The 18805-nt window shown below is 43.0% G+C and overlaps 1 protein-coding gene and 1 long non-coding RNA gene across 2 annotated transcripts in view; one reads left to right on the forward strand and one right to left on the reverse strand.

The window, feature by feature from the left end:
- Positions 1-224: 224 nt before the first annotated feature.
- LOC105740393 lies at positions 225-3390 on the forward strand. The gene is made up of 2 exons (XR_001116427.2): positions 225-403; positions 2910-3390. It is a non-coding gene; the product is annotated as an uncharacterized LOC105740393 (long non-coding RNA).
- Positions 2490-18805, reverse strand: part of LOC100607713 (putative tetratricopeptide repeat protein 41) — a 72437-nt gene continuing 56121 nt past the window's right edge. Inside the window, 3 exon segments of the mRNA XM_004089424.3 lie at positions 2490-3154; positions 3246-3375; positions 16062-16195. Of these exon segments, the coding sequence (XP_004089472.2) occupies positions 2491-3154; positions 3246-3375; positions 16062-16195 (928 nt within the window). The 3' untranslated portion in view covers position 2490.

Here is an 18805-nt window from a genome sequence, read left to right on the forward strand (position 1 = left end):
TCGGAACACGTGGCGGCGCAGGCCTGCCCTCCGACCGCTGCGGGGCGGGGAGTGGGCGGGGCCGGGGGCGGGGTCTAACGGGGGCGGGGTCTAACGGGGGCGGGGTCGATGGGGAGTGGGCGGGTCTGGGGAGGGGGCGGAGACGGGGCTGGGCGGGGCCGGGCGCTCCACGCCCAGCCTGCTGCGGTCAATTTCAGAGTGGCGCGGGGGTGGCCGTGTGGTGGCGCAGGGGTGGCCGTGTGGTGGCGCGCAGGCCACATGGGATGGAATGATGAGGTACGACTCCGGAGCCGCCCGCCCAGCTCCGCCGCACCTTCCTCCTGCGTTCTGGGGCTGACCCCCAGCTCCGGCCACACGGACGGCGCCCCTCCCACCCCAGCTGCTCTGGCCCTGGCCCCAGAAGGTGACCTCTCTCCGCATTAATGGCCTCTGGCAGTCTAATTAATGACAGTCTGGACCTCCCCTGGATCGTGGGGCCCCTCTGAGACGTCCCCGATCCCCAGCTTAGATTTATCCAGGACCTGTGAGTGGGTGGCTGGGCCGAGCCTCCACTCGTGGGCTGATGTCGGCTAGAGGAGCCCAGCCCCTTAAGACCTCAGTAAGTTTGAAGGGCACTCCCATTACACAGCCTGGAGGGCCAATGCGCCCCCCCCCCCCCGATTTCTGCCTGGCGACAGAGGTCCTCGGAACATGGTCACCCAGCTCCTGCCCCTGCCCACGCTAACGGCTTGGTGCACAGGTCTTCTCTCAGACCTGCTAGGCTGCACCCGTCCTGTGCCTGTGGTTCCACTGAAGACAAATGAACCGCAACCTCCCTGCCTGGGAGCAATTCTTTGTGAACTGAGTCAGACAAAGCTTCTGCAGGAAAGACTGATTTGGCCCAGCCAGAACCTTGCTGAAAATCGCTGGACAGCAAGGGCTTCCCAAGCTTTCCTGTGGTTACTTAATTTTGAGCAGGTAGAGTAGGGGGAATAGCCCTCAAGGCTGGCACTCTGCCAAGGAGACCATACTGGCTTGTGTGAAATGAGTGGAACACAGTTTAAGACAAATAACCCAAGGCATCAGTGTATGCTCCAGTTGTGGGATGGAGGGTTCTGGAGGTGTTTCATGGAAAAAGGTGGCATCTGGGTTAAACTACCATTTATTGAAGGCTTGCTGTGTGCAGTATCTCATGTAATCCTCTCAGTAATCCTGAAAAGCAGACTCCATAATTTCTCCAATTTTACAATATAGTCATCCCTCTGTACTTGCCGGGAATTGGTTCCAGAACACCTGCCCCATACATACGTACCAAAATCTGCAATGCTCAAGTCCTTTATATAAAATGGCTAGTATTTGCATACACACATACTTCTATATATTTTAAACCATCTTGTTTACTTTTTTTTTTAAGACAGAGTCTTTCTCTGTCACCCAGGCTGGAGTGCGGTGGTATGATTGCAGTGCACTGCAGCCTCGACCTCCTGTGCTTAAGCGATTCTCCCACCTCAGCCTACTGAGTAGCTGACATTACAAGTGTGAACCCTCATGACCAGCTAATTTTTGTATTTTTTTATAGAGACGGGGTCTCCCCATGTTGCCCAGGCTGGTCTCGAACTCCTGGACTCAGGCAATCTCCCGCCTTGGCCTCCCAAAGTGCTGGGATTACAGGTGGAAGCCAATGCACCAGGCCTCAATTACTTTTCATACCTAATACAATGTAAATGCTCTGTAAATAGTTGTGATACTGTATTTTCTATTTGTATTACTTTTCATTGTTGATTTTTTTTCTAATATTTTTATCCTTGGATGGTTGAATTCACGAATGCAAACCTGCAGATACAGAGGGCTGACAGTAATGAGGCCAAGAAAGATGAAATAACTTTCCTAAAACCACACAACTGAACCCATTCTTCCATTTGGCTTCCTAACATATAGTATGTAGGATTTAGGTGGGTGATAGGGAAGAAAGTAGCCAATAGGTAATCCTTAACAGTTAATGGTTAATGTTTTACAAATCACTGCTGAAATGAGACAATAAAATGTTTAAAACAGATATGATATCAAATACACGGGCTCTGGTACTTTAAACTTACTTTATGGTTTTAGTTTTATGCCAAATTATATATTTTTTAATTCGTGTTTCATAAAAAGGGTTGGTGACAGCAATTGTAAATTTTGTTCATGTGGAAAATTAATTCATAAATTCAAAATAGATAAACTATGGCAATGCAAAAATAATACAATTAGAATTTTAATAACATTGCTTCTGTATACTTTTGGATATGGAACACTGTGAGATCAACATTGCTCTAACTACCATAGAAACATGAATCACCTAAAAATTGTTCTCCTTAAATAAAATGAGTTAGTGTTTAAGTGCCCAAATAATCATATTTCCAGACCTTGATTATTATCTTTCCTGTGTACTTTAGAACCAAATATCCAATAAAAGAGTTCTAATTAAAAACAAGTGGAAAAAACAGATGCCAAAAAGCCCATGATACATTTTTATTCTTTATTAATATTATTTGAGGTCTTCAAAAGTTTTGTTTCAATATGAAATCTTCTCTGCAAAAAAGACTTCTGAGATATCGAAATATAATCTGGGCTATGAAAAAGCCACTTTTCTGATATGAGCTCAGATTCCCAAGGATTTTTTGTGCTAAGAGGCCATGGCAGGGGCTGGCGGTAAATGGTGGTGATTTTGCCTTCTCCACTCTCGCTTTTAGCTAACAAAATTCTTTGCCTTGAAAGCTTTATTAAACCATTCATTTTACCCAAAGATAAAATGTTAGAGGAATAGTCTTTCTTTTTCTTTGAGGCTTTCTTTCCTGAGCCATTCCATATTTCAGCATTATTTTGTGTCTTCCATTGTATCTTTTCCTTGGCAGATATGCAAATAATGGGTTTCTTTTTCCCTTTTCCAGAAGCACATTTTGATTTATCTGAAACTGTCTGAGGTGCCAAGTCCATTCTTCTAGCCCTGTGTAATTTATCTGCATTCATGCACATTGCAGAGCTCACTGTATGAGAACTCAGAGCACTGTGGTAGTTTAATTTAAGCAAGTGTTCCCAAAATGAGAAGCCATTCCCAGAACCCTCAGAATGTTGCTGGCTCATACCTTGAGGCCAACATCTCCAGCTCTGGATCCACTCAATTTCTCTCAGAAGGCTGCAAAAGATCAAAAGTTGTCAAGAGGTCACATATATAACATGAATAACCAGAAGCATATTTCTGTTTGGAACATGAAACAGAAACTCACTGCAGGATTCCATGGATTGATGAATGAGAAGATCCCAGGTGGATCACCCTTAAATCAAGTGATCTGTACAAATAGCCTACTGCCTCAATCATGACATGATGACAAGAGTCACTTGCCAATAACTGACCTGCTAGATATTTGAAAATAAGATTATTAGACTTTTTATTACTCCTGGCTTCACACATTTAAAAGAGAAAGATAAGAAACATTTATAAAAGGTGGCATTGGAACATAACTTATTTGTAATACTCTGCCAAAAATATTTAACCTGAGTCTCATCATAAAGAAACAATCAGGCTGGGTGCAGTGGCTCATGCCTGTAATCCCAGCATTTTGGAAGGCTGAGACATGTAGATTACTTGAGCCCAGGAGTTCAAGACCAACCTGGGCAACATGGCAAAACTCCATCTCTACAAAAAATACAAAAATTAGCTGGACATGGTAGCACATGACTATAGTCCTAGCTACTTGAGAGACTGAGGTGGGAGGATTGCTTGAGACCAGGAGGCAGAAGTTGCAGCGAGCCAAGATTACGCTACTGCATTCCAGCCTGGACAACAGAGTGAGACCCTGTCTCAAAAAAATAGAAAGAAAGAATCAGACAGATACAAACTGAAGGACATTGGGGTAGGGATGGGAGGATGGAACCTGACTTCAACTCTTCAAAATAGTCAATGTCATAATGACAAAACAAAGGTACTTAAATCTAGACTAAAACAGACAAATGCAGTGCAAGAGCCTCAGTAAGTTAACAGGTATAGAGGACATTACTAGATACTTGGGGAAATTTAAATATGGACTATAGTTTGATAATAGTCTTAGGTAATAGTTAAATTTCCTGGGTTTGATTTTTGTGGTTATATGGGGGAATGTCCTTGTACTCAGAAGACATATGCTGAAGTACAGTATTTAGAGATAAAAGTGTCATGTTTGCAACTAACTTTCAAATGGTTCAGAAAAAATATATATGTATGTATGTGTCTGTGCCTGTATATGAAAGAGAGAACACAAATTGTGGCAAAATATTAACAATTGGTGGGCCAGGTGCGGTGGGTGGCTCATGCCTGTAATCCCAGCCCTCTTGGAGGCTGAGGAGGTAGGATTGCTTGAGCCCAGCAGTTTGAGACCAGCCTGGGAAACAGAGGGTGACCCTGTCTCTATAAAAAATAATAATAACAATTTAAAAAAACAATTGATGAAGATAGGTGAAGGTTATATGACCTTTCACTATACTATTCTTGAAATTTCTCTGAAGGTTTGAAATTTTTCAAAATAAAAAAATTGAGAAAAAATTTTCAAACTGCCACAGTCAGTAATTGAATTCTCGGCCTGGCACAGTGGCTCATGCCTGTAATCCCAGCACTTTGGGAGGCCAAGGTGGGCAGATCACTTGAGGTCAGGAATTCAAGACCAGCCTGGCCAACATGGCGAAACCCTGTCTCTACTAAAAACACAAAAATTAGCTGGGCGTGGTGGCACGCATCTGTAATCCCAGCTACTTGGGAGGCTGAGGCAGGAGAATCACTTGAATCCGGGAGGCAGAGGTTGCGGTGAGCCAAGATCATGCCACTGCACTGCAGCCTGGGCGACAGAGCGAGACTCCATCTTAAATAATAATAATAATAATAATAATAATAATAATAATAATAATAATAAAATTGAATTCTCTAAAATTTGTTAAAATAAAAACAATCCATTTTACAATCTAACTTGCAGATGGTACTTATTTACTCATTTTACCCATTTACAAGACTGCTTTTAAGGGGCTGAACTTATACCATTGATTATAAACATAACGTAAGGCTGGTGTGTGTAAGGCACTGGCTTAGAAATGTGATAAAGAGACTGCTGCCTGTGTAAAGGCTAAAAACACTGACAGATGACCCAGTCAGTGTTCCTGTGTTAACAACAATAACAGCAAATATATATAAATACCATCTGTCAGGACCGTGTAATCTTATAAGGTATAGATTATCATCACCTGTCCACCTGGTTCAAAAATGAAAATGTATCAAACTGTAAAGTGAAAAGTGTCTTTCCCTTCTCTGTCCCCATCTGTGCAGTCTTCTAAAATTGAATCACTGACGTTAGTTTCTAATGTGTCCTTCCAGAGAATTTTTAGTGCATGTTTCATTTTACTTGTCTTTTAAAGATGAGCATGCTGGATGAGGTTAAGGAACTTGTTCTAGTTCATGGAAGAACAGTCCTGGGTCAGCCTCGTCCCCAAGTCCGTGCCCTGCACTGCTACACTAGGCTGCCTCTTCCCCATTCTGGATTGTGCTTCTGAATATCAGCCGTGGCTTCTGCTCGCAGAGATGTTCTCTCTCTGTGGCTCTGCTTCATGGATCAGACCCTGTATCTCACATTGCCTGCAGCTTTCTCTGGAAATCCTATAGAAAATTTCAGCTGCTGTCTCTGCTTAGCGATCTGTGACTGTTTCTTCTTTTTGAACTATTTTCATGACTCCCTGTGATGTTCCCAGGTGCCTCAGTGTAGCTCAGCAGAAGACACTTGTGAATTACCCTGTTCTTGACGAACAAGTTGCATTGGACTTAAAAGGAAAAGTGGAGAAAAATAGAAGCTGGATGTGTCATGTGGTGGCAAACACAGAACCCATCCTCAGAGATTCTCTGGGCACCAATAACCAGATTCACAGGTGTGACTGACTCTCTTCATTCTGCCCAAGTCCCCTGAAGAGAATCTGACTTGCTATGGGATTGATATTTTCATGCGGACGAGTTTCTGGTGCCCTCTGCATACACTACTTCATGCCTTTGCTACCCGCCTCTCTCTTGGCCACACACAACTCCTCATGCCCCTTTTCCCTGGTGACCCATTCTAGACCTGACCTATAGCTTTGACCTCAGAACCTTCTGGGATGCAATCTGACTCAGGCAGCAAGCAAGCCCGGGAAAGGACATTCTTGCCTCATCCCCACCCCCAGTTTATTCCATTTTTCTTGGAGCTGGTACCAGTTGGGTCAACCTGGTCAGTTCTCCCAACCCAGGAAAAAGGAAAGACCAGAACGGGTGAATTTAAAATGGAGAGATGTCACTGAGCCTCTTCCCACCTCAGACCTTTGCCCTGGATGGGGAGGGAACCCAACATTTAATTTTGTACTCTATTGGCGGTTCTGCATATATTATATCATTAAATCTTCACAATTACCCTATAGGTAGACTATATTATAACCACTTGATTGGTAAGAAAATTGAGACTCAGAGAGGTTATGTCCACAAGCCAAGAAGGTAGCAGAACTGGGATTCCAACTCAGGTCCCTAGGATCCAGGACCATAACTTCTAGAAGTGAGGAAAGAGAACACTATTCTTCCTATTTTGTTGGTTCCAGGGAAGATTTTCCATAAAAATACATCTAGAAAGAAAGCATCCGTTACCTTTTCTATGTTGTACTTATGGACAGAGCCGCACCCATCTTATTTCCAGTGGAATGTGAATTGGGGTGAGGATGGGGGGAAGGTCCGAGGAATGCTCTTACGAATCTGTTCTCAGATTTTAAGTAGTAAGTTTTCCCAGTCTCCCCACTTTATTTTCAGTGCTTAACATTAAAAAGATGGTGGAATATTTATTATTTCCTTAGAAAAACAAAACAAGATATTTCATCCAAAGATAGTCCTCTATCCTATTAAGCACTCTTCTAAAGCACAATTTTTCCTAATTTTTATTCTACTGAAATTAAAATTAAGTCCTGTTCCTCTTGCTCCATATAATATTTGCTGTCACCTAACAGGTGGATTTTTGCAATGCCAGTCCAGTGTGAGAGATGTTTACTTTTTTCCCAGGCTGACAGCAACAATCCAGGCAGTTGTCTCCAGGTAACAATGAAATCTCTCCAGTGTTGACAGAGGTCTCAGGAAGTTTCCCTGAATGAATAACTCAGTGGATGAACCACCCCTGGGAGGGGTAGTTCATTACTAGGCAGCATCCACTGAGTTATTCTGTGCTGGGAGCAAATGGGATTAAGAAGTGAGGACAATCACAGTCCATAGTCTGTGTCTAGATTCTAGAAGATGGGCTGCAGTTGTAAAAAGGAAGGAAGGTTTGGCACTATCTAAAGGCTCTTTGTTGAATGTTTCTTTTTGTTTGATAATTAGGCTGTGTCTAAAGTTTCTTTGTCCAAAATCCTTAAGTTTGAGAAACTAAGTGTGTTTGCTCATTCTTTTTTTTTTTTTAAACTATGAACTTAACCTAGAAGTGTTTGCTTATTCTTTCCATAAATGTATGTATCTATAAACAGGTTAGGGAGAAAGCTGTGTATCATTGTCCCAAATAAAGTAAAAGGTTGCAATTGGATATCTCCATGGGCCCTCAATTTCTGCTCCAAAGAAAACAATAAAAGAGGTTAAGGGGTCCTTTCCCCTACCCCTCTCCACTGAAACCATGGCCTAGTCTGGCCCAAAAGGACCTGGTTGCAGATGGCAAGTAGCGTCCTCTGTTGTCTTCCCCCAGTTCTGCATGAACTCACTGCACCAATTAAAGGAGACGGGCCTGTGCAGGAGCCCCACCTTTAAGCAGAGGGAACAGATTGTTCTCTCTTAAACAGGGTTTTGTCTCTACCACCAAAATTGAACATTCCCTGTGATCTCTGTGTTGCTAAACACAGCGGTCCGTTCTCAATCTGGTGGTCAGTTCTCAACACTCTCCTCTCTTGGCTTCAATGATTTGACTGCTTCTCGGCCTGCCTCTGGAGCCATTCTTCATCTTTTACTACAGCCCTTTCCTCTTCTCACCCCTTAAATACTGGCATTCTTCCAAGTTCTATCTCTGGCCATTGTCTTGTCTTACATTCTTCTTGCTTCTTTCAACCATTCTACTGGGTTGAGCCAGCAAGTATACACTAAGGACTCCCAAATGTTTTCTCTAGCTCAGTCTTCAAGCTCTTAAGCACCAGACTCATATGTCCTACTGCCTACTGAATGTCTCTACTTGGATAGAAAATTCAAACTCAATAGGCCCCAAATTAGCTCACTGTGGCTCCCACCCCACCCTACCAAACTATGCTCCCTCTCTTGCAATGCCAACAGCATCATGCACCCAGGTGCACTGACCTATGATATAGTCGCAAACTGGGAAATGCTTTTGGCTTTCTCTCACCTCCCACATCCAATCAAGCACCGAGCCTGTTGGATTTACCAACTAAGTCTCAAATCTGACACTCTCTCTCTATTTCTACCATCCCCTCTGAGTTTACCAATTCCATCCCCCATTTGGTCACAAGATTGTTATATCTTAAACACAAACTTACTCATGCCCCTTAGTGCTGGAAATCCTACAGCAGCTTCCCTGTCAAGCCCTTGAGCCTGGTAAACCTTGCTGATTCCTCCAACATCATTCCCCAACTCTCCCCACTCCAGAGTTTCAAACCACCCAAGTTCTCCCTTCCTTGACATTGTTCATGCTGATTCTCCTCACCTAAAATGCTCCTCGTGAACTTCTTCACCAGGCACCTGTCAGAACTCACAGCCCAAGCCACTGTCTCTGGAAAGTCTTCCTTCTTGCCTCATTTCTGTGCATCCCTGTGCCCTCTCCAATGTCCGTCACAGTACATAACACATTGGATTGCACTTCTCTTCATGTGCTTGTCACCCCAACAAGACCACAAACTCCTAGAGTTCACAAACAGCAGGAAGGGCTTGGGACTGGGGTCAGAGAAATGGATGCCAAGTCTTAGGTCTACTTACTAACTGTGCCTGGTCTTTGTGAGCCTCGATGATTATAATATCTAATCCACAGAATTCTCTGATCAAATGTACTGGGGCAGGTCATGTGATGTATCTGCTATTCCCTCAGCTTTAAAATTAGTTCAGTGACCTCTAGAGCCCTTTCCAGGTTTAAAAGTTTTCTAAGTTTATAAGGCCTACTCGACATTTTTTTTGCAGCCAATAGGGTTTACAAATATATAAACTATTAAAAATGATTAAGCCTACACAAATAAAAAGTAAGCTCTGTTAACACACATAAACTGGTTTGCTGGATTAACCAGGGTTCTCCATTTCTTCTATAAAACATACTCCCCAATGTCCAGGTAACACTAAATGCCTGCAGCTAGCAGGCTTATCTCTACTTTGCTGGCATACTTCTGTTCCCAACAGTTGGGTTCTGGTATACCCCAGAGTCAATTGAGTATGTCAATCTAATTAGGTAATTTAATTGACTGCAATACAGACTAATAAGATATGAATATGAGATAAAAAGGAGTCGTTTTCTCTGAAAACCAGACTGAATTCTTGGGAAAGGCTCAATACCCTGAGCTGCTAAGAAAAATAAGTCCAAATTGTGAGTGGACAAGACAACTGCAAAAGACTGAGGGGGAAAAAGGCAGTAACTTAGAAGGATACTGCACACAGACTGCATCACAATTGTTGTCACCCTTCAGAAACCAAAACTAGAAATGGAGGGTGATGCATTTTGAGAAGATGACATCTAATTCCAATCAGAGGACCCATTAAAGAGAGAGAAAGAGAAAGAGAGAGAGATATTTTAATTATACATTTAAAAGTCTGGAGAAAGAATGGATTTATATTTAAGTTAAAATGTAAGGTTTGTCTGTATCATTTATCTGACTTGGATTAAGAGACCAACTGCCATAGTTGAAGAGGGTTCTGGCTGAGCTGGGAATTTTAAAATGAAACAAAGAGAAGGGACTGAGAGGGAATTTAAAAATGAAACAAAGAGAAGGGACTGACTCTCAGAGGGGCTGAGAGTCACCCACTAGACACTAGAGCCTTTGTTTAATTTCTTCCTTCTAAATTTGACTAAGACGGTTGGCATTTCTTTTAAAAAGAATCCCAGCGAGAGAGAAATAACATAATGTTCATCTACCACACTTCATCCAAAACAAACAGTTCAGTACAGAACACTCAGCTTGATATAATGGAACATGAAAAAGCCACATTTCTGTTCTTTTCTCCCACTTATGTGGTGTCTCAATAGCCAAATGTAAAACACTCATCAAAGGAGAGCAATGAGACTGCTCTGTGTCAGAGGTAGCTTGGAACATTAATCACAAAAACCTTCATTTTATAGTTAGGGTTCCTACTAAAATCTCTAGAATTAACAGTCTTATTAGGTTGACATTTGTACTTGGAACTGGATTTGTCACCCTCTCACAAATCTGTCATCTTAATATGTGCTTACTATAATCTCATATATAAAAATGTGATTTTATAATTAAAATCTTAATTATCAAAAATTGCTGGAAGCCCACTATTTTCATACCCCTTGGAAGATTACACTGTATTATACATGTTGCTCAAATGTAATAATACAGCCTGGTCACATAGCGAGACCTCATTTCTACAAAAAATGTTTTAAAAATAGGCATAGTGGCACATGCCTATAGTCCTAGCTACTTGGGAGGCTGAGACCAGAGAATTACTTGAGCTTAGAAGTTTGAGATGACAATGAGCTATGATCACACCACTGCACTCCAGAGCCTATGTGACAGAGACTGTCTCCCCCCCCAAAAAAAGTAAAATAATAAAAGATCAAGAAAGGTGTCACGACATTCAAGCTAGCAATTATCATTAACCTGAACTCTAAAATGAAATCTGAAAAGTCAGCTAAAGATCATTGTTTTCCATAGATAAAAGTACAGTTGGGTTGTTTCTTTCAATACTGTTAGCCTGGAGCACAGCCATCATTTCTATTGGATAACCCAACACAAATTACCCAGAAAGAACCTGCTTATCCACTTCTCAGCCTACCTACAGTGACAGAGCACCCATCTACGTACAGCTAGCGCTGTTTCTGATGTTTTGAAGATGCAAAGAATACATGATAAGGCCCCTGCCCTCAGGAGTTCACAGTCTGAGAGGTTAAAATATGCATCTCAGAAAGGAAGAGAAAATGAGTGTCACAAAAATGTCCTTTGTGCTCTTTCATGGATTCTGGATTCACAAAATGATCTTAGAATATAATATTAGAAAGCTCTTGTGAAGATTATGCTAGAGGAAATGCTCTGGGTTCCTCACACTTACCTACTTTGCAGAAATCCTGTACTGGTTTCAGCTGCTCTTACGGTAACACCCCAGATCTTTGACTGGGCCTCAGAGGCCTGTGACCCAGCCCGCCCAACACCTCTCCAATATCCTCCTCATGCACCTCCTTCCCCACATTGCTCTCTGCACTCCGGGCCCTTAAAACTCCTCCCAGCCTCAAAAATTCTGTTCCTACTGCCTGGATGACTCTTCTCCTCCCTCTCTCCCACTACTAGTGAGCCACCTCTCATCCTGCAGATCCAATTTCAGCATCACTTCCTGAGATGCATCCCCAACCCACGCCTCTCCATCTGACAGATCAAGGTCACCTGTTAGTACTTGTATTTTCCCATGATAGCACTTTCCCCAACTGTAGTTAAGCCATTGTGTATTTAGTTGTCTAACTGCTGTCTCCATGGTAACACTTTCCACAATTGCAGTTAAATTGTGTATTTAAGTTGCCTGACAGCCTTCTCCCCCAATGTAAGCTCAGGGAAGGCAGTGTTGGTCTCTATGGGTCTGGTTCATTGTTATCCTCCCAGGAACTAACATAGAGATTGTCACTTAATAGGTGCAGTAAATATTATAATTAATAAATGAATTATAAGAATGTAAGTAATTAACATTCAAATGCCCTTAATAATCAATATTTGCACTTCTAAAGTGGGAGGGTACATCTGAATTAGCTAAGGCATTTCCTCCATCCTACATTCATTCACTTGGCTAGTGTTTATTGAGTACCTGCTAAGTGCCACCCACTGTTCTAAGAGCATGGTATACAATGGTGGAGAAGACAGATCATGTCTCTTCTTTATAGCAAGAGAGATGAAAAAAAAACCCTAGTGAACAGATAAGTATATAACTTCAAGTAGTAAAGTACAGGTTGAGTATCCCTTATCCAAAATGCTTGGGACCAGAAGGGTTTCAGATTTCTGACTTTTTTAGATTTCGTAATATCTGCATCACGCTTACCAGTTGAGCATCCCTAATCCCAGAACTCCAAAATCTGAAATGCTCCAATGAGCATTTCCTTTTTGCATCACGTCAGCACTCAAAAAGTTTTAGATTTTGGACTTTTGGATTAAGTATGCTCAACCTGTGCTATTTACTTTAGTACCTCAGAGGGTGACAAGGGTAAGAGTTAAATTCCGTAAGATAGACAGGGAACTCTTCACTGCACATTTGTGGACAGACTTTAGACAGCCTTGATGAGCTCTAAATAATTTTCAAGAGTTTCCAAAACAATTTCCTAAATAGAACAAGCCCATTAGAGGATCACTGGCCCCCAAGCCTTCCTCAGTCTTAAGTCTCCACTTCCCTAAAGGAGAGAATTTCCTTCAGATCAGCACACTGACTCAACTCTCCCACCACTCCCTGTTCTTCTTGTTTATCTCCCACTCCACACACCTCCTCTGTCCCAATGCTTCCTCATAGCCCCTCTTGACAGCTCTCAGTTGATCCCCTTCACATCTTATTTATTCCTACCTTTGTTCCCGTAGTTCTCCCACCTAGAATTGCCCCCTTTCTCTGACAATCTATGCCCTCCACTTCCTAAAGGATCCCTTCCAAGAGATTTTCCTTGAACATCCTCTTGCTACTGATCATGGTCTTCCTTTATACTTAGGCATGGAATATCAACTCTGTGTTGAGGACCTTAAAGAATGCAACACCCTTATTTTACATATGGGGCCCAGGGACAGACTTGGGCCAGAGGCATTTGACTTGCTGCAGGTCACACAGCTGATTATGGCCAAGATAAAACCAAAACCCAGTTCAATCCCCTCCAGCCAGGCTATGCTTTAAATCTTTAATGTGCTATATTTTTTTTATAGGTTTATATTGCCACCTAACAACAAAAAAATAAGTTGCTTGAAGTTGAAGACAGAAGTTATCTTCTTTGTTTTTGTATCCTGCAGAGCACTTAGTACAATCCTTTGAGCATGGGCAACCCAGTGTCCATCTATTTGTCTCTTTATCTGTTACTGCATCCAGAAAAGACAAAGAGAGATTTTTACCAAATTTAGAAGGTATGTTTGGGATGAATTAAAATACAAGCTACGTGGCATTCATAAAAGTCACATTGGATAATCTAGGAGACCACTTCAAAGTGATGGGTATCTCCCCTGCAGGGCACCCAAGGATCTGCCCCACAATGGAGACAAGCTACAGACAAAGGAAGAAAATATTAATAGTAGTTTCATATATGAGCCACAATCCAAAGTCACAAAGGCAGATGCAAGCAATCATTTCCGTTGCCTTCATGTGGGTGGCTTCATGCTATGTACATCAAGTGGGTGGTTGGGGGTCGGGGGTATGGATTGTTTTTCTTTTCTTTTTTTTTTTTTTTTGAAACAGGATCTCACTTTGTCACTCAGGCTGGAGTGCAATGGCAGGATCTTGGCTCACTGCAGCCTTGACCTCCCTAGCTCAAGTGATCCTCCCATCATAGCCTCCTGAGTAGCTAGGACTACAGGTGCGAGCCACCATGCCCAGCTAATGTTTTGTATATGTTGTAAGGATGGGGATTTGCCATGTTGCTCAGAGGCTGGTCTCAACTCCTGGGCTCAAGCAGTTCTCCCACCTAGGCCTCCCAAAGTGCTGGGATTACAGGCGTGAGCCAGCACACACAGTTGAATTGTTTTCCTTTATAGGGTAAATTATTCTCCCAAACCACCCCAGATCAACAATCCAGTTGGGTAAGATAATACCACCATATCACTCTGACATGCATTACAAGGTATAAAGTACTTAAAGACTTGCTGAATAAATGCAGTGTAATTATATGCATACCATAGTATGCATATAATTACACATGCATATTATATTATACATAATATAATCCAACTCCCATGAAAAATACATAGCTGTTGACATCAAAGTGAACTGCTTTGATGACTAATGTTTGGTAACACTTTTTACTGCAGAGGGCCTAAGACATCTTTAAAAATGATTAATACTGAGGAGTCCCAGCAATTTGCGGCTCTGGCTTACTTCTTATTTTACGGAGTCTACTCAGGCACATTTCCATTTAGATAGAAAATTTCCATTAAAGGTAGGAAAACTAAAAATATTTGTTACATGTTGAAGGACAGCTGGTTCAGAGGTCTCCATAAACAGACTACTTTCCCTCCCTCCACTCTTGCCTTTGTGTACCGAAGATATTGATTTGCTCTCACCATTCACCGATTGAAACCACAGCACACAAATGTCACATTAGCAGTTGGATTAACCATCTACAATGTTCCTGTGGGCCGGAAGTGGGCCTTATATTAAAGGAATCAACTTCAATCAACAGCAGGAGATAACGGCAAGAAATAGCAGCAAGAGATGACTCCTCACATAAAAATGCTTGGTCTAACCACCATGAGTATTGACTGAAAAACTGAAATGTAGACTTATTTAAGAAGTCACAAAAAAAAAAAAAAACACTGCAATTGCTACTATCACAGATGCCTTCATATCTGAAAGTAAATGCATATATTATCCTCCCATCACAGACCAGACATGAAAACTGTTACATAACAGAATATTATATGAAACAATCAGATTAAATATACTAGTTCTTTGTCCATAAACTTTCTCTAAATTTGTATCTGTATTTTCTGTTTGTAAAACTGCTTCAGCATAGAAATATTTAGTGCAAAAAAATGCACACACACATTCCCAAATCTACACATTGAAAATATTCTTTCCTACAGATATCAGGCATTTAAAGCTTTTTTCCTCCTCAGCAAGTGACTGCCCTGAAAACAATCATGTTTTCTTGTAAAACAGATGATAACCACACAAGCTGGGAAAAGTAGCTGGTTTAGGTCAGGGTTTCTCAACCTCAGCACTACTGACATTTGAGGGTGGATAACTTTTTGTTGTGAGGAGCTTTCCTGGGCATTGTGAAATGTTCAGCCACATCCCAGGCCTCCACCCACTAAATGACAGTAGCACTCCCATCTCCCAACCTCCCCCCAGCTCCAGTCATGACAATCAAGAATTTCTCCAGACTTTCGGCCTGGGGGGCAAAATCACCCCGGTTGAAAAGTACTTGTTTTGGTTGAAGTACAGGTAATGCCCTGTGGCAATGAGATGTCAGGACCCCTGATAGTGTTTTGTTTTGTTTTGTTTTTTTGAGATGGAGTCTCATTCTGTTGCCCAGGATGGAGTGCAGTGGCACAATCTTGACTCACCACAACCTCCGCCTCCCGGTTCAAGCAATTCTCCTGCCTCAGCCTCCTGACTAGCTGGGACTAAAGGTGTGTGCCACCATGCCTGGCTAATTTTTGTATTTTTAGTAGAAACAGGCTTTCACCATGTTGGCCAGGCTGGTCTCAAACTCCTGGCCTCAAGTGACCTTCTCACCTCGGCCTCCCAAAGTGCTCGGATTATAGGCATGAGCCACTGCGCACAGCCGAGACCTATGTCTTACAGCTAAAATCAAGGGTGGGCCCTTGTGAAAAGCTGTCTCGTTATTTCTGGTCACATGTTACTTTAGCAACACAGATGAAAAGGTATAGAAAGCTATTCATATACAGTAGAAACAATGTCTTAGGACAGAAGTGGAAGAAAGGTGGGAACCTACACTGATGGGGAAGGAGTGTGGTCAAGCAAGGAGCTCAGCCTACAAAAGAATGAAAAACGGGATGGAAACGATTTTAAGAGATACCTTTCCTACTAGAAGAACGTAAGTAGGTAGCAAAAATAGTTTAAAGTTTGTGAAGCAGGAGTTGCTTGGTTCAAAAATGGAGACTTTTTAAAAATAAGCAAAGTATGAGGTGAATCCAAGGTAAAAGTCACCTGCTTATAACAAATAGATGGGCGTGATTACCTAATTTACACAACGTGTCGCTGAGGCTGATGCTCAGCTGCTTCCTGAGGAGTAAGGACTTGGCCAGAGTTTCTGCATTTTCCTTTATTTTTATCACTTGTTTATAATATTTAAGTACTTGCTTCCTTTGGGATCTAGAAAAGAGAAATTTAATTAAAGTTTGCATCAAAGAAGGCTGGCATGCATTCATTCATTCATTCAACAAACATTTACAGAATGCCGGTGCTAGGGCTGGGGAGCAAAGATGAGTATGACTAACCCTTGCCCTCTGAGAATTTCTTTGAGGTAGGAGGGGAGACTGGAGAGTGAAGCAGGAGTCCACCCACAAAGGACCTTGAGTGCAAACCTAAGGATTTTGACTTTAACAGTGAAGAGTTTTCATTAACAGCCTGATGTGATCAAATGCACATTTTAGAATCTGCCTGGGCAGAAGTGTGGAGGACACACTGAAACAGGTGAGGCCACAGACAGGGAGACCAGTTAGACTGAAGGAAGAAGATCGATGAAGATCTAGCCAAGAAGATCCATGAAGATCAATGTCAGCTCAGACACAGTGGCCACAGGTGCAAAGGGAGATTTGCTAGGACGTGGTGTCGCACTGGATGTGGTGGTGCTGATGCTGGGGGTGCTGGGGGGCTGCTATATGTGCAGAGAGTGATGTGGTTAAGAGCTCAAGCTCTAAAGTCAGGCAGATGTGGTGGTGGGCCACAGTGGTCAGGCTCAAGGGCTCTTCAGTCAGACTTCCCAGGTGCTAACCCTGGCCCTGCCACCTAAGAGCTGGGTAGCAAGCATCTCAGCCTCCTAAGCCTCAACTTTCTCATGTTCAAAAGGGGGATAATAGGCTGGGCACAGTACTTCATGCCTGTAATCCCAACACTTTGGAAGGCCAAGGCGGGAAGATCACTTGAGGCCAGGAGTTCAAGGCTGCAGTGAGCTATGATCACACCACCACACTCCCACCTGGTTAAGACAGCAAGACTCTGTCTCAAAAAAAAAAAAAACACACACACACAGATAACAGAGTTGTTATGGGGATTAAATGAGAAAATCAGTGTAATGTGACCACACAGTGACTGATGATAAACATTGCTAAGATGTATCGTTAAGATGATGCCATGGTGTCTGCACCAAGTGAGGTGGGAGAAGGAGAATTCCGTTAGGAGGTAAGGGTGTATGTGTCCAGTCTTGAGCACATTGACTCTGGAGTGCCAGTGGAATATTCAAGTGAAGATGTCCAGTAAACAAGGCCGGGCGTGGTGGCTCACGCCTGTAATCCCAGCAATTTGGGAGGCCGAGGCGGGCGGATCACGAGATCAGGAGATCAAGACCATCTTGGCTAACACGGTGAAACCCCGTCTCTACTAAAAATAAAAAAAAAAATTAGTCGGGCACGGTGGTGGGTGCCTGTAATCCCAGCTACTCAGGAGGCTGAGGCAGGAGAATGGCATGAACCTGGGAGGCGGAGCTTGCAGTGAGCCGAGATAGTGCCACTGCAGTCCGGCCTGGACAAAAGAGCAAGACTCCGTCTCAAAAAAAAAAAAAAAAAAAAGATGTCCAGTAAAGAGGTGGAAGCATATGGCTGCTGCTGCTAACAGAGGCCTGGGAAGATGGGGACAAAGAGAGCTCACCTTACGGAACAGCAGCTGAAGGCCTGGGTCCTGGTGGGGTTGATGTGCTCCATCTGAGACTAGCATAGAGCCCAGGAACCAAACTCAAGAGGATGCTGATGTTTGGGCAAGAGGCAGGGAGAGAAAAGGAACCCACAAAAGAAGCTGAGCCGGCTTGATCACCCAGGAGAGTACAGTTTCAACTCTCTCAAATGCTTGGGAGGAGAGGGCCAACGAGGTCAAAAGTGCAGAGGACACTTTGGGGTTGTTTCTGATGACTTTCATAAGAGGAGACAAAACGGAGCTGGGTAAGGGAAGAAGTTCCTGGGCTCTATGCTCATCTCAGATTGAGCGCATTAGCCCCACCAGGGCCCAGTGCTTCAGCTGCCATTCCATAAAGTGACTGTGCCAAGGATGCTGACTGAAGGATAACTACAGATGGATGGGCAAATGGTTGGGGGAAAGTAGATGACAATCATTTCACTAAGAATCTGTCACTGTTCCTCTTAAAACATCTTGTTCACTCTTCTCTGATCTGCTTTCTTAACTTTAATTTTTTAATTTGACCTCATTTGTCCAGCCCTACCCAGACCCCTTCTACAAAGCCCTCAGGATCCCATGGATCACTTCTGTGGTGCATGAGTGCTGTCTCGAGGGCCCCTGGCCACCGGGGCAAAGGGTCTACACGTGCTTGAGAGGTGAGTCAAGTTACACAATAAAATGTCTCCTGGTTTGAACCAACGTGAAAGACACAGTCACCTAAGGATAACCTTCAACAAGGAGATGGCTGGCTACTCCGTTGTTTCGAAGGTTGGCTGTTGACAGTGAGGCCTAGAGGAAGCCATCCATGTATGGTCATCAAGGCTGGCCTTGCGGAATGGCCCAGCAGTACTCAGTGTCTTGTGATTTGGGGTGGGGCAGCCAGGCAGGAGAGATGACTCAGTCAGTATGCTATGTGTTTAGATTTTCTTTTACGAGGCAACGGTTCTACAGTCAAGCTTTTTGCTTCTGTAAAGAAAGTCCTGTGCTCTGCTCACAGTGCTGGTCTTAATATGAGTAAGAGGAGGCGTATGTGGTGTCAAGTGCCTCAAAAAACACCTGCTGGGGAGCAAAATAACAAAATACGAATGACTCAAT

The sequence above is a fragment of the Nomascus leucogenys genome, chromosome 10, assembly GCF_006542625.1.
Source record: "Nomascus leucogenys isolate Asia chromosome 10, Asia_NLE_v1, whole genome shotgun sequence".
Classification (NCBI taxonomy): Eukaryota; Metazoa; Chordata; class Mammalia; order Primates; family Hylobatidae; genus Nomascus; species Nomascus leucogenys.